Source organism: Mauremys reevesii, linkage group 7 (genome assembly GCF_016161935.1).
Source record: "Mauremys reevesii isolate NIE-2019 linkage group 7, ASM1616193v1, whole genome shotgun sequence".
NCBI classification, from domain to species: Eukaryota; Metazoa; Chordata; order Testudines; family Geoemydidae; genus Mauremys; species Mauremys reevesii.
In genome coordinates this window covers 64146556-64162066 of record NC_052629.1, presented here as the reverse complement: position 1 = coordinate 64162066, position 15511 = coordinate 64146556, and the positions used below count along the sequence as shown (strand labels likewise).

At 42.6% G+C, this 15511-nt stretch overlaps 1 protein-coding gene and 1 long non-coding RNA gene across 2 annotated transcripts in view; one reads left to right on the top strand and one right to left on the bottom strand.

Annotated features, from left to right (window-relative positions):
• The first annotated feature begins 3630 nt into the window (after positions 1-3630).
• On the top strand, positions 3631-15260 carry PLAU (plasminogen activator, urokinase). The gene is made up of 11 exons (XM_039546535.1): positions 3631-3725; positions 5351-5467; positions 7130-7187; positions 7387-7491; positions 7768-7942; positions 8368-8465; positions 8924-9119; positions 9918-10063; positions 11245-11385; positions 12821-12969; positions 13863-15260. Exons 2-11 carry the CDS (start codon positions 5408-5410, stop codon positions 14055-14057), a joined length of 1323 nt encoding a protein of 440 aa, XP_039402469.1. The 5' UTR covers positions 3631-3725; positions 5351-5407; the 3' UTR covers positions 14058-15260.
• LOC120409093 overlaps positions 9745-15511 on the bottom strand; it is a 63963-nt gene continuing 58196 nt past the window's right edge. Inside the window, exon 3 of the long non-coding RNA XR_005601118.1 lies at positions 9745-9970. This is a non-coding gene — a long non-coding RNA (uncharacterized LOC120409093). The remainder of the gene's footprint in view (positions 9971-15511) is intronic.

The following is a 15511-nucleotide window of genomic DNA, read 5'->3' as shown; positions in this document are numbered from 1 at the left end:
TTTGGAATCACTTCCAATCACTTTGGAGGCTTTGATTCAGCCAAGACCCTAAGCACGTATATAACTTTAAGGATTTAAGTGTTATTCACGTCACACATGTGCCAAAGTTCCTCACTGAATCAGGGCCTGGGACGCTAAACCTGGAACTTATGACACCATTTTTAAGAGGCACTTTTCAGGCTAGAACTTCAGTTCCATGGAAAGTTTCTATTTTTTAGATAATGCTTAAATGGTTTATTTAACTGACTATTTGATAGCTCTATCTTTTGGGCTTTAAATAGAGGCCACAAGAACAAGTGTATGGTGAATGTGTTTTATTTCTTCCTGATTTTAATATCTGACTATCACTTGTGAAAAAGAACATCCTGAACAAACAATTCCCAGGCTCTCACACAGGGAAAAGAAAGCAAATGGAGATCTACTGCCTTTACAATCTCTCTCAAGTCCATACTGCTAGATAATCGAGCCCATGCTTTTTTTTAAAACAGTCAGACACATAGCACAGATAGTGAACAATGTAGTGTCATACAGGAAGCAGCAGGCCAGAGAGCAAGACTTGCTCACAGGTCACTGATCTCAATCTCCATATAGTACTGTAGATTCCTTCTTGAGCTACATGACTTCTCAGTCTTTAGTCAAAGTCTTTCTTGAGCACATCAGCTCAGTGTGGAGTTAGTTCTTTGGTGATCTCTTCAGCAGCCTTTCATTCCCTCGCTATTGCTCCCAGATAACTCAGATTTGGAATTCTGAAGGCCTCCCTTATTTTTCTGTCCCATCACAGCCTTTGCATCAGACTTGCCGGGTGAAAAATCAACCCTATGCAGAGGTCGCAGGCAAGGCCTCCCCATCACTTAAGGCAGATGATAATGGCCAAATCCTGCCTCCGTACCTGCAGAAGGTCCCGTGGCAGCAGAACAGGTTCAGCCTCTGGGGAGCTGTGCACTCCCACTCCTGTGCAACACAGATCCCTACTGTGAGGTTCTCCCTGTGCATCAGCACTAGGAAGCAAGGCCAGAACTGCCATAGTGCACCTCCTCCCGATCTCTGCCCCTTAGCCAGGTGCATAATGGGTGCACAGAGCTACTCCCACTACAGTCTCATTCCCCAGCACCATTTACTCAACTATTTGGGCATGAGGTTTTGGTTCGAAGGAGTTGAGAGGGGGTTATTGTGATGCAGAAGGCCTTGTCAAGCCTTTACTGTGGTGAATGTTGCCCAGTATGTCTCAAATGGAGAGACAGTGGGTCAGAACCTCCTCCTGATGTGGCCTTTTTACTGCATCTCCTCAGCCAAGATTTCCGTCACTGTCATGGCTGTCAACATGTTACACAAGCCAGTGCAGCATGGGACAAAACGGCTGAAGTGTGGAACACCGGGATTCTGCTGCATGCTGGACTCCAAGGCAGATTATGAAGGTTTTTAACTCTAGAACATTGATGCCAATATTTCCCCTGACTGAGGGGATGAGATGTGGCAAACAAGTAGAATTTAGGGGAAACGGGAAAAAATCTACAGCATAATTTAGCCCATTTCTGAACTATTTCTAACTACACAGTTAGAAAAGGGAAGGGAAACTAATATAACAGTACATCAACATTTAGCCCTTTTTTATCAACAAAAAGAACAAGTGGTTTGGAGTGATGTAGTTCAGTGCTTGTGGGCAGTTCATGATGTGAGGGCATATGCTATAAGGGGACAAATTCATCCCTCCTGTAATTTCATTGGCCACAGAGGTTTTACACAAGGGATGGATTTAGCTCATGGACTGTAGCAGGGATCTGAAGCAGTCTATCAGGTGTGTAATAGTGAAGAAGGCAAAAATGATTTTATCAAAGGCTTTTAATTAAGGTCCCATTTCTTCCTTTTTCTACTATCTGAGCAATTTGCCTCCAGTCTCAACTGTGCAAATGGCATATTAAAAGTCAGCAGGTGAACCCGTCTTCTGGGTTTCCTTAAAAATCTAGAGCAAGGTCTTTGCTGACTTACATCCTATAAAGCCCCGTTGAAGCCAACAGGGTTTCACTGGAATTGTGTCTTGGTAGAATTTGGCCCATTTTCTACTTTTGGTAGCTCAGTCATGGATTTCCAAGATGGACTACTCTTCAAATGATTATGTTAAATCACCATGGCAAGAAAAATGAGTGGTTCTAATGAAGCTGAAAGGCCGTGGTTGGTTTTCTACTCACCCTCAGTTTGGGGCTTCCAAGTTAATCTATTTTCATCCCCTCTCAATACAGTAACCATAAACTCAACTTGCTTTCATCAAATGAATGACCAGTTCTAATACTAGCAGCCCTGGCTGCATAAACAGAGTATAGGATTTGAGAGCATATGTAATCCCTCTACAAGCTCCAACTAAGGGGAGAAGGAGATACAGGAGTCAGAGAAGTTCTATGTTGTGCCATGTCATTACATTGTTGCACTTATTAGTATGTGCTGGCATTCTTGTCATTCACCATCCCACTACAAAGTCACAACATAAGGTGGGAAAATATTTGAGGGGGCAATTTTATTCATAATAGATAATTGGAGAGCCCAAGCCCTCCTCATTATTCCAAACAGCAGCTCTGCCAGGGATGTTCGATCAAATATCCTTGATTTCCATCTATCTTTCAGACCGGACATATGTAGGATGTTGCCCAAATTCTACTGGTCAGTTAGTAACAAACAAGTTCCTTTTCAAGCACGGATGTTCATATGGGCCAGCTTTCTTAGACGCAATATCCTAGGGTTCATACCCAGTCTAACACCTAAAGAAACACCCATGTTCTTGCATGTTATTTCAGACATGACAAAACTGAACCTCTGAAATACTCTGATTATTAGAAAGAGCCCATAGAATATTTCTCAGGAATAGAGGGTGCCATGTAGTAATGGGCAAATCACTTTCAATAGAACAACAGTTGATCCCCACTCCCCGAATCCTGTGTTCTAGCCAAATTGCAGCTGGGTAATATATTCTGCTAAGTCAAAATTACCTCTTGAGTTTCATCTAGAGACGATATTCTTGATTCACAGTTCTAAAAGCTTTGTGTAGTTCTGTTGGTGCACATGTGCCCTTCAACCCTAAGTGGTGGCTATATTATTTCCCTAATATATAGGGTCAAATTCTGCCCTAGTCTACAGGTGTGCCCTAACTGAACTCAGATGGTAAAGGAGTGGCATCCTTCAGTATAGAAAGTCCTATATAAACTTACATAAAAATATACAAAAATAAATCACTAGGTGCTATTACAAAACAAATAATGCATTTCCTCCCTTATCAAAAGCCTCACCCATATTTAGATTCTGCTGTAAGCGATTATTGACTGCCAGGAGGACACATTAAGATAAGGAACTCTACAAAGAGCTAACTCAGACTACATTTAACTGTTAGATTATAAATGATTTGCAGTGAAACTACAGTAGGAAGAATTAGAATTCCCCCCTGAGTCATTCTGATAAGTTTTTGTTTGAAAAGAGTTAAGTGACCTCTTTTCTAAAAAAAATTCTCCCAAGGGTGCAAAGCTTGAGACAACCTTATCCGGTATCAATCTTGTCATTGGGCTGGAATGCTAGTTGGAGCCAGCCAATCATCTTTCAGGCTAAGCGTTTATATAGAGAGGCACTTCCTCTGCAGAACAGTGAGAAATGAGCACAGGGCTCAGATTGCTAAAGGACCAAGACTAAACCGGCTGCTGAGACAGCACAGAACACTGCAAGCCTTCCGCATTGTTAGTGGAGTGGTAAGTGCAATGCCTTTACAATCTAACTGTATTTTATAAACACACATGCAGCCTGCCATGCCAGTTGGAACTGAGTGGCTGCTTTTTTAAACCCACAGGCACAAGTTATATTTTTAGCAATTTGAAAGGTTCATTTCAATTTCTAGTTCCCACTCCAAACATCATATAATGCAACTTTAAAATATCTATCACTGCAGCCTGAAAGCTTTTATTATGTGGGGCTCTAAAGAACTGAGCTTGGAAAATTAATGTTGGAATATCAATGACCTATGTTTCACTTTAAACTTAAGAATTGCAGTCAACTAGTTCAATACAAATATTGTAACCAGAACAATACATTTTCTGCAATCTAAAATAGATTTGAAAAACATGTATTTGTCTAGCTACCTAAGGAATGATGTATTTCTTACAGTAGTACTCTAGACATTTTTACTTTTAGATATAGGCCCTTGTTTTGGAATTTGGGACATGTAATGTCTGATTGCAGGGGGGGAGGAAAAACATTCCAATTAGCTGTGCTGATTTTCTTTAGAATGGGGAAAACAGACATTTTATGGTCATTTTTTTTCCCCTTCCTCCATCATGTTTTGTAAGCCAATTTGTTTTTTTTTTAAACTAGTCACTTATAGGCAGATTACTATTAACATGCTATGCTGCCTTTGCTGTACATGCACAACTCCTCTGGCTGTCAGTGGCAACTGCATGTGTAGAACCAAGGCAGAATATGCCCCAGCGTCTCCTATTTGCCAACTTTTTATATTGTGAATAAATTGGGGAGGGTGGAGAAAAAGGCTAGATTTTGAAAAGAATCCCATACAGGCACCTACCTGAAGAAGCCGGGTTTTCTAGAGTACTCAGCAGCTCTGACTGAGAACAAATTAGCTACTTAAATGGGAGCTGAGCTCTCTTGAGACTGCAGCTCCAATTTTGGGTGCTGAGCACTTTGAAAATATGCCCATGAACTATTAAACACCCATTGAGAATAGGCAACCACAGCTGGACAGCAACCGAACAACATTGTCACTGAATTCTGTACTGATGCCTCTGCTCCACAGTTGTGGTTAAAGAGGGGAGCTCTCCACTTCCTGAGCCCTCTACTCTTTTTACTTGAGTTTATACAGATGGGTAGTTTTAAACTTGCACCAATGCTTTGAGAAGGATGCAAAATAATGTTACTGAACTGACCATGGCCGGGTGATCCGAGGTGAAGGTTGCAAGCAAATCCTTAACTGAGAGCAGGATTTATCTTTGTGTTTCACCCATGAATGTACAAGTCTTCACACACAAGAGTGGGTCTGTTTAGACTTGCCCAGCTTCCAGTTCCAACTGCTAGGACAGAAGTCTCAAGAAACAAAAGCTTTCTAGCTCCAGGAATGGTGTTAAGGAGCATTAGCAAAATAAATCTACAGGGAATCTAGCCTTTAAAATGAGATCGAGACCAGGTTCAGACAACAAGCTCTCTTTTAGTTCATGGGAAAGAAAGGCAAATAGTCCATGCTAACTTATTCTTTACTCCTTCTCCTAAGCATACTGTGGTTCATGCTGAAGTTCAAGCTGCCGGATGAACAACTGCAACCTAGCACTCCAAGACACAACACCACTTTAAGTTCCTCTTTTATTTTCAGAAGCAGAAATACTGCAGGTAGAAGAGGAACCAACCAAGTCACGACTTACCCAACGCCATGAAGTTACTCATCATTATCTCAGTTATGCTGGGGGCACTCGTCACAAGCCTAGAATCTGTAAGTTTCACAACAAGCACAGCCACCAGTTCAGCACAGATCATGTTTATTTCCATTTTTGACCATATCATAAAAGCTTCCCCTTTCATCACTGAACTAGGCCTATTATTACCATCCTGCTTTCTGCCACATGTATGAATCAGACGTTTTCTGTGACACAACTGTGGTTTGAACCTTCTTTCCTGTAGTTGTCACCTACAATTCTACTGCCTATGGATATAGAGGGAAAACTAAGGTGGTTTCCTGGAGAGAACTTAGATGGGGATTAGACAGGATGGAGAGAGCAACAGCCTCTGACATTTTTGCTCAACGTTTTTTTCTTCTTAATTCTAGCACAATTGCAGGATGTCAAGTACTAGGAATTAGCAGAGATTTAATGCAGAATATTGGGCTTTATTTGAATGCCCACCTCCCCCCGCAACCCCTACTCTGACTTTGGATATTTTGGCTCCTATCAGTTTGTATTACATAAGGCAATGCTGTCCATACACATGGATGCAGCAGAAGCTTTCTGTGGCCAAGCCCTGCTTTTGCACTGACCAATCCCCTTCACTCGAAGGGGCAGTCAGTGGTACTAGGAATCTAATCCTGCCTTCTCCAGCTTTAGAGCAGAGTCCCCTGCCTGCAGTATAGTTCCAATGTGCCAGGCAGAGTCAGGATCTGGAACACAGGACAAGAAGAACTACTGCTGTATAGATCCATTGGCCATTACTACCATAGAGCAAGGATGCACCAGCAGCAGGGTTACCAAAAGCTAAGGGCTGCAGTGGTGGATGAGTCCTGTGCCTTTAATCCACTGTCTGGTGTAGGTAGATGGGAAGGAGGTGGATTTCTCCAATGACCCTTTGCTCACTGTCTGGTCATATGGGCCTGGTTTCTGAGGCAACTTTGGCCTTCTTAGCAGAACTGCAAAAGAAATGTTGGTTTGGTACCTGAAGCAGTTGGGTGTTTTCATTCTACTTTACTGCAGTAGACTTTCACTGTATCCCCACTCATCCTCCCTGGACTGCACTGAATGTCCCAAGTTCTGCTGTCAGTCGCATGCATTTAACACTAACAAAGTCATTAGGATTGCAGGCATGCCGGAAGGAACAGAGCTAAGGCCTGTCTGTGTACACTCCAGAGCAGGGCCGCCCAGAGAATTCCGGGGGCCCGGGGTCTTCGGCGGCGGGGGGCCCCCGCTCAGGGGCGGCTCTAGACTCCAGCACGCCGAAGACCTGGGGGGCGGCATTTGGCTCCGGTTGAGCTCCCGCAGGCATGCCTGCGGCAGGTCGACCGGAGCCCGGGACGAGTGACTGCGGCGGGAGCCGTGGTCCCGCGGCTCCGCTTGACCTGCCGCAGTCATGCCTGCGGGAGGTCCAGCCGAGCCGTGGGACGAGCGCCCCCTCCGCAGTCATGCCTGCGGCAGGTCCACTCGTCCCGGGCTCCGGTGGACCTGCCGCAGTCATGCCTGCGGGAGCTCAACCGGAACCGCAGGGGCCCCAAAAAACACTCCTGGGGGCCCCTGCGGGACGCGGGGCCTGGGGAAAATTGCCCCTCTTGCCCCCCCCTCTGGGCGGCCCTGCTCCAGAGACAAGACAAAAGTGAGCACATAAAAAAAAAGGAACAATCTGTAAGAAACTTTCCTTAAAAAATAAACAAATTTGTATTTTCCCCCCTTAGGCTTTGACCAGGCAGCAGCGGCACATGCTATCAAGCAAACATAAATCAGGACACCAGGGTAAATACTTGCCATTTCTATTTCTGTCTCTCTAAAACCTGTGGCCAAAATACACTCAATGCAAAATAATCACACAACACATACTAGACAACAAAATTCCTTTGGAATAGTTACATACTAAATATGTGTCAACTATCCGTCACTTTATGGATCTACTGAAAGATTTATAACTTTGGTTATTGGGGTCTTTTGCTTGCAGATTGTAACTGTGTAAATGGAGGAACCTGCATTTCCTATCAACTCTTTTCCCGGATTACCCGTTGCTTATGTCCAAAAGAATACAGTGGACAGCACTGTGAAATAGGTATGGTACAGTGGTTCCTAACCCATTCTATATTCCACCTCCTTCCCTCCCCTACTGCCCATTTTCTAAATTTAAGGTGTTTCTAATCTCCGTTTCTATGCACCAATAGAAATGAAAGTACCTTTGATAGAAACACAAATGGATATTTCTTAATAACTTGTATTAATGCATAAGGGGAAGGAGCAATACCTAAATATTAGGAAAAAGACAACCAGGACTGTTCACAGTATTCCACAGTGGAAAGAATATGCTGCCAACTTTGTGTTCGTATTTCAGACACTAAAAGCCAATGCTATACGGAGAACGGTCAGGACTACAGAGGGACTGTGTCAAAGAACGAGAAAAATGAAGAATGCTTATCGTGGGACTCCCCTTCACTAATTAGGAGGGATTACCATGCTGGCGTGAGAAATGCCCTGCAGCTTGGACTGGGGAAACACAATTACTGCAGGTAGTTCCTAAAGCTCTCACGCCTGTTAGGTTGGCTATTCCCCAGAGCACTGGGAGTGACAAGATGCATTCAGTGGAGTGCCAAGAGTTTCCAAGACTACTTGCTAAAATTTGGACTTGGTTCTTCAAGATGCCTAGCCCCCTTATTTTTCCACTGAAATTAATGGTATTTGGGTGCTCTCTGTACTTTGCTGTCTTGAGCCCTTCAAGAGCCTTATAAAGAAGTACTAGTGCAGCAAATAATATGGATGAGCTGCAGGTTTTATGCATAAAATATTTGCTTTTGTCCTTCTGCAAATATACTCCTTTGACATGCTTTGCAATAGAAGATCCCTGACAACCCTCTTCAGGGGGAATTCAGATTTTATTGAGTCACTAGCACTTAGAAGCACTGTTTACAAAAAGCACCTCTCCCTCATTTTCTAGAAACCCGAATGGAAAAGCTAAGCCCTGGTGTTACATTAAAAGGGGATATTGGACTTTGGAAGCAGACTGTGACATACAACTGTGTCCCACAGAAAGAGGTAAATCAGGATTTACTTGAAAATTACTTAGAGATTTGAAGTTGACTGTAACCCCCAGACTTCTACAAAAGAACAGTCCAAGATATGTTGAGTGAGACAGAGGAGCAGGAGGGCTCCTTTAGTTTTTAAGGCACCTTTTCACAGTACGCAGTAAATTTCAAACTGGAGGTCCCTGGTACAACTGGGGGCCAAAGTCTTCTCCATTGCACTTCTGCAGCCTCACTAGCTTCCACAGATTATCTGCGAGTAGGAGTCAACCCATAATATCCACCATTTCAAATTGTACATGCTCTTAAGGGCTAGATGGTGTGACTGAATGAGAACATCGCAACACATTTTCTGGAAGATTTGTTGGACAGACTTAGTGGTCTTTAAGCTAATTTTGGTGCTCACTTGTCATGTGATGAGTGCACTCTATCTGAGCATGCCTCCAACAAGTTTTTCCTTTCCTTTCACAGAACCCACATGTGGCCAGAGGAGCTCCAGCAAGTACTTCAAGATCGTGGGCGGGAGCATTGCAGCTATTGAGTCTCAGCCTTGGATAGCCACCATCTTCCATTATTCAAGGAAAATGGGGCAGAACAAATTTGTGTGTGGTGGCAGCCTCATTGACCCTTGCTGGGTGCTTACCGCTGCACACTGCTTCTCCCAGCTGTAAGCACTCATTACCCCTCCTGTGTCTACTGCCGATTTATTTTTGCTTTGTTCCTTCAGGCAATGCCGCATGGCTAAAAACCACACATGTGTAACTCAGCCACAGCAGGACTGTTCTTTTCTTTAAGCAGAGCAGGGAGAAGGTTAAACCATTAGACGCCTGTATCTTGTACCTCTTAGCAAAAGGTAGATATTTTGCTAAAAGCGGAGCTCTGAGAGTGAAGTTTAAAACAAATTCAGATAGCAATTTATCCCTCCCTTACAGCCAGGATTTTGTTCTAGCTCAGCTGTTTTCCAAACTCAGAACTTGTTCTCTGACTGGGGTCCGCTTACCTCCTGCACAGAACACTTGGCGATCGTGGAAAGCTGACTTTCCCCTGAATTCTAACAGCTTCAAAAGGTGTCATTGCCCAGAAAGCCCTGGACACCTATAGAACCAGCTGAAAATAAGAGAGCCAGCTAGAAATACATTCCAGCGGAGGTTTTTCTAAGTAGCTGAAGGGATTTGGACACCCAGTTTCCATTCATTTTAAACGAGGGAATCAGGAGCCCAAATCCATTAGAAAAGTGATTAGGCTCAGACTCTCAAAGATGCCTACCTTCACTTTTCTACATTAACAGTTGCTGTAGTTGACACAAGACTTTTGAAACAGGGAATGAGAAGGGAGACCTTCACAGGACTCTAAGATGTTGTTCACATTATGAACCAAATTATTTTAAAACAAACAAACAAAAAACCAATCCTTGCTCTCAGAAACCCGATAGTCTTCATGGGTCCTTTATTTACTTTCTTCCCAGGGGAACGGATTCATCAGGCTACACAGTTGTTCTTGGAAAGTCCAAGCTGGATGCTACTGATGACAAAGAACAAACATTTCAGGTGGAAAGAATCATCAATCATCATGAATATTCAGATGAAGGCGGTGACTTCAACAGTGATATTGGTAAGTGGTGTCTGAAATACATCTTCATAATCCTGAGCACATATGAAGTACACTGCTATAATAGGGGCACTGATGCACAAAGCAGCAATGTCTAGTACAGGGGTCGGCAACCTTTCAGAAGTGGTGTGCCGAATCTTCATTTATTCACTCTAATTTAAGGTTTCACGTGCCAGCAATCCATTTTACCATTTTTAGAAGGTCTCTTTCTATAAAAGTCTATAATATATAACTAAACTATTGTTGTATGTAAAATAAATAAGGCTTTTAAAATGTTTAAGAAGCTTCATTTAAAATTAAATTAAAATGCAGAGCCCCCCAGACTGGTGGCCAGGACCCAGGCAGTGTGAGTGCCACTGAAAACCAGCTCGCGTGCCGCCTTCAGCACCCGTGCCATAGGTTGCCTACCCCTGGTCTAGTAGGGGATGCTAGGAGCCAGACACTCCTGATAACTAGGCCTGGTTTTGGCTAGAATTCCCTCTTGGGCAAGTCAGTGTTTGTAAAGCACTTTGAAGATGTGAAGTGGAATGTAAATGATAAGTATCATTACATGGCACTTTCCGAGACTGTAGATAAAAACGGATTTCATATTGCCCTCTGCCCCCACAAAATACAGACTTTACGTTTCTATTTCCATTGTATGCAATACAGACTTGCTAGTTTTACACCTGCTACCCTCGACTCCATCATCCTTCTTCCAATTACCCATTAGAAAAGACAGACACCTTGTTTTCCCAGGTTTAGGCTCAAAACAGCTGAAGTTTCAACCAATGTTTAAATCTGAAGGCAGCATCTAGTGGCTGAGTGCTGTAGCGCAACATAGCATATCCTTCTCTGCAGACCCTCAACTGGAGTGACAGTAGATGCCATCCCCACTCAAGTCAGGGAGCTGTGCTCTTACAAAATGCTGAAAGGAGCACCTGGGGCTTAACGTCTCCCTCAAGTCTTTTAATTCACTGTCACTTAGATGGATGAAATTAAAGGGTGAAAAACTTGCCAATTTCAATTTGGCAAAGTTCTGTGTGACTAAAATAATAGTCTTTCTAAGTAAGGAACTCAGAATCAGGCCCCAGGTGTGTGGGTAGAATGCATGTACATTACAACATTTGTTGGAAAGTTATCGTTCCAGCTGATTATTTTCCTACTTTACAATATTAACTGTAACCACTTTGATTTTTATGTAGCTCTCATGAAAATAAAGTCGTCTTCTGGACACTGTGCAGTAGAGTCTGAATATGTCAAAACTATCTGTTTACCATCTGAAAACCTAGTGCTGATGGATAATTCCCAGTGTGAAGTTTCTGGCTATGGGAAAGAAGACAACTGTAAGTGAATATGATCTTAAATTTCTACTGATAGAATGAGAGCATATACGGCTAGTCAAACTTGGGAATGTTCTATACTTCAGCTTTTCATCATAGCAATTCAAGTCTGCCCAGTATACAAAGCTAGGCACAGTGCTGGGGGGGGGGGGGGGAGAAGGGGGAATTGACCAAAGTTTATTTTTTAATAAAAATTAGAAGCATAGGTGAGGGGATTTTTTTTGTCCTGAGAATGACAGGACAAGTCAATGTGATCTGAGCATGGTGTATTAAAACTAAGTCTCCAAAATAGATTTTAGTTCATGTGTTTGGAACCATAGTCCTTCTGAGTAGTCTGACTTTTCCCAACAAATCAGTAGCTTTCTTCTTCACACCCTCTCCTGTTGCAGTTATCCATATACTGTGTGATCTCTCCCTTCTTCCAGGATAGGTTTCTATCCCTCTCCTGAAATCTCTAGCACCAGTTGTTCTTGGGCACTTTTATTCTTGGGAGAATCTTTCTTTAAAACCTCAGCAGGAATGAGGAACAAAACATAGGTACTAGAAAAGAAGTATAAAAATCTTAAAACCAGGAGACAGAAGGTGACTATATGAAGAGCAATGGCTGGGGATTTTCAAAGGGCCTAAGAGAATGGAGCTCACTTCTCACTGGGTACCTAACTCCCTTGGACTCCTTTAAAAATTCCACCCTATAACAACTGCAGCTTGCTGCAGTGCAGAAGAAGCACATGTCTGGGGCAGCACAGCTTGTGCATGTTATAGGAGTTTTAAAAGAAAGCCATGCAGTGCTACCAGTGTCCACTGGGACCCACCAAACTCAGATGAAACAACCACATTTACGCAAGTCAATGAGTCATGCAGATTGGCTGCTTTGATGTGCCCCATCATGCCAACAATTCAATAGTGTCTTCCGCCTTTTATGCCACACACTTACTTTGGGGAATCTGAATCCCAGCACCATGTCTGACTCTCCATGTTAATTTCCCTTGATATGCCCCAGTTCTAGGAAGAACTTTTATAGAGGTGTGAGGTAATTTTAGTAAAACTATACAAATTAATACAAGAAACACAAAGCATGCCCCATCTTCCATTCCTGCTGCAGACAAAAGAGTTGAAAGTTAGATTGGTCTTCTGCATGAATAAAGACTTCAGGTTTGGCTTCACTAAGATAAGTTATCAAGCTCTGTGTCTGTTTGAGAATCAAATAAGATTTCTGTTTGAGAATCAGAAAATTCTAATGGAAACAATACATTTTGCACTTTATTCATCTACTAAAAGTAAAAATAAAAACGTTCGTTGTATAACGAAGATGTAGTATTCTCAAAACTGATATTTTGTGTGGATAAGTTAACTTCTTCTGCTGCATGAAGAGGAAACGTAACAGCATGAGTGTTTGTGGCGGGGAAAGCCAATCTAATCAACCTCCTCTTGTTTGCAGGGGATATTTACTATTCCAAAATATTGAAGACAACCAACGTGAACTTAATATCACAGTCATTGTGCCGGGACGAATACTATGACCAAACCAGGGTGAATGACAACATGGTCTGTGCTGGGGATGTGCAGTGGAAGTCTGATGCATGCAAGGTAAGAATGCTTACGTTTTGTTTTAAAACCATTTGCTGACAGAGTTTCTCTAACATAATCCACACGGTACATAGTTGGAATCTTTGAAATCCATTGGCCTTGCAGAGAGTGACTGTGGGTCATTTTTTGAACAAGAACTCAGTTATTCAGCGGAGTTCATCCTGCTGCAGCCAGGTGTGATACAGAAAATATTCTGCTGGTGATGGAGGAGCAGCAAGCTTTCCCCCCACCCTCCCACCTCCTTCCAGGTTGTGAAGGAGCAGCAGTGCTGTTTCATGGCCTAGGGCTGTAATAGCTTCTGCAGCTACTGCATGGCCACTCTGTTGGAACAGCAGTGGGTGGATGTACACAACAGTGGATCTGCCCTTGCTCTTCCCCAGTTTATTCTAGTTTCATTTAACCAGCTGTGCATGGATCTGAAAAGAACTATAGCAGAGCTGGTCTCCACAGCCTGGAGGAGATGCAGATCCATTGCACAGGTTCCTCAAATCCAGTTCTGTTTCCTTCCACCCTCGCACCGTGAACCAGGCTATGCACGGACTTGGAGGAGGAGGGAACAGGACTTCCCATTAGCACTAAAATTATCTTATGGGCAGACACTTGAATATTTATTTATCTTTTTCCAAGTGAGGATGGAAGGGGAATGGCTTCTGATCCTTCAAGACAATACTTGCCATCCTGGCTTAGGCCTTCTATAACAAGAATGCTCCATGTACTAATCTAATGATACCAGAGGACTTCATGTAATATAACTCAATCCCTTCTAGCCCATTGAGGGGGCTGCCTCTTCCCTTACAAATATAATGCTGACCATAAAAGCCACTTGAGCATTCTATCCTAGCTTTCCAGTATACTCAAATCAGATTGTGATCTTTTTTTATTTGCATTGTCAGGGAGATTCTGGTGGACCACTAGTCTGTGAGCACAATGGCAGGATGTCTCTGTATGGGATCGTCAGCTGGGGAGATGACTGTGCTAAAGTAAAGAAGCCCGGCGTCTACACCAGAGTCACTAAATACCTTTCTTGGATTGAGTCCAACATGAAGGGAGTCAATTTCAAAAGCCGTAGCCTCCCTAAATTAAAGTGACCTTTCCTCAAAGCATGGACCCAAAGCAGGAAGTCTAGAGCATTCATTTCAAATAACTGGAACTGAGCCACACATCGATGCAGTACATTGAAACCCTGAATGTTAGTTTGGAGTTGATTTGTGCATGTTTGTCTCTCGGGTCTTCAATTTAAATGCCTATGTGGTTTGTTTTCAACATTCATAGCAGTGTATCTGAAGCAGTCAGATAATCTGTATCGATACTGCATGGAGTACCTGAAAGTCTTTCCATGGAAGACTCAAATATTTAACATTGAAATGCGTATTTCCAGTCAAGATACTGTACATGTCACATTGTCTCCCTACTTTATATCTGAATCACTATTAGTCACTTTTATAAGTACCTACACAAGTTTTATCAACCATCCAGTTATTGGTTTTAAATTGTAAGTTTTTTTATATATTTTGTAAATATTTGGCCTAAATGAACAGTTGGTTAATTTTAACATTCTGAGGAATGTCAGGATACAAATCACTAGGCAGCAGGAACTCTACGCAGTGAGTGCCTGCTGCTAGTGAATGAGAGAATTTTTATCAATGCATTGCCATGGGCTGACTGCAGTTCTGATTAGACAAAAACCAAACCAAAACAAAACAGAAAAGAAAAACGCCACACATCACGCATCTTAGAACAAAGGTAGTGAAGCAATTTATGGCGCATACGCTCAATCCTGTACTCCTTAGACAGGCTGAATGTTCATGGATGTCAACAGGAGTTGTGCCTGTATGAGGAGCCCTACAAGGGTGCTTTGGTGTAATGAGGTTAATTATGGACTGTGCTGCAAGAAAGCAAGTCATTATTAATAATCCAAGTTGACTTTCTGACCACCTCTCAGGAATTTTTGGTCCCTTCCATAGGGCCTGACCCTGCCATCTCTGCCATGACTGATGGCAGGATTCACAATCATTCTTTTTATATCTGTGACCAAATGTTGCCTCCCTGTATGTTGCAGGGATGTAAATGCCAGAACTTGGTCCCTACTCTTAAGTCAACGTTTGGAAGCTACCTCTTTTCCCAAGACTCATAGTATGCCAGTACATTTTATTTTTTAACTAGCTTTTGTTTTATGGACACAAAATTTGTACGAGGGCTGGAACCTCAACTGTTATTTAATGATTTTACTTTGTTTAATTTATTGTTTGTATTTTGGGGGTAAAAACTGTCAATAAAAATTGCTATTTGTATGTGAACGTTTCCCCTCTCTTCTCTATGCTACAGTTGCAATGTCATGATCTGAACACAGGACTGATAGCTGTGAACTCCCAGTTTTCATCCCATCTCTGGCCTTGAGCAAGTCATGACTTCTGACTTAGTTGTCCAGTATTTTAAGTGGAGATAAACAACTCAGAGCTGTTTGACTTCATGTTTATAATGCACGCAAGAATAAAGAATGCTCAGTATTCGATTAGCTGCTTCAGGCATGGGTAATGCTCAG

Coding starts and splice junctions, on each gene's coding strand:
- PLAU (XM_039546535.1), top strand. CDS start 5,408: ATGAAGTTACTCATCATTATCTCAGTTATGCTGGGGGCACTCGTCACA. Junction 8,466..8,923: donor ACTGTGTCCCACAGAAAGAG/GTAAATCAGGAT, acceptor TTCCTTTCACAG/AACCCACATGTGGCCAGAGG. Junction 10,064..11,244: donor TGACTTCAACAGTGATATTG/GTAAGTGGTGTC, acceptor ATTTTTATGTAG/CTCTCATGAAAATAAAGTCG.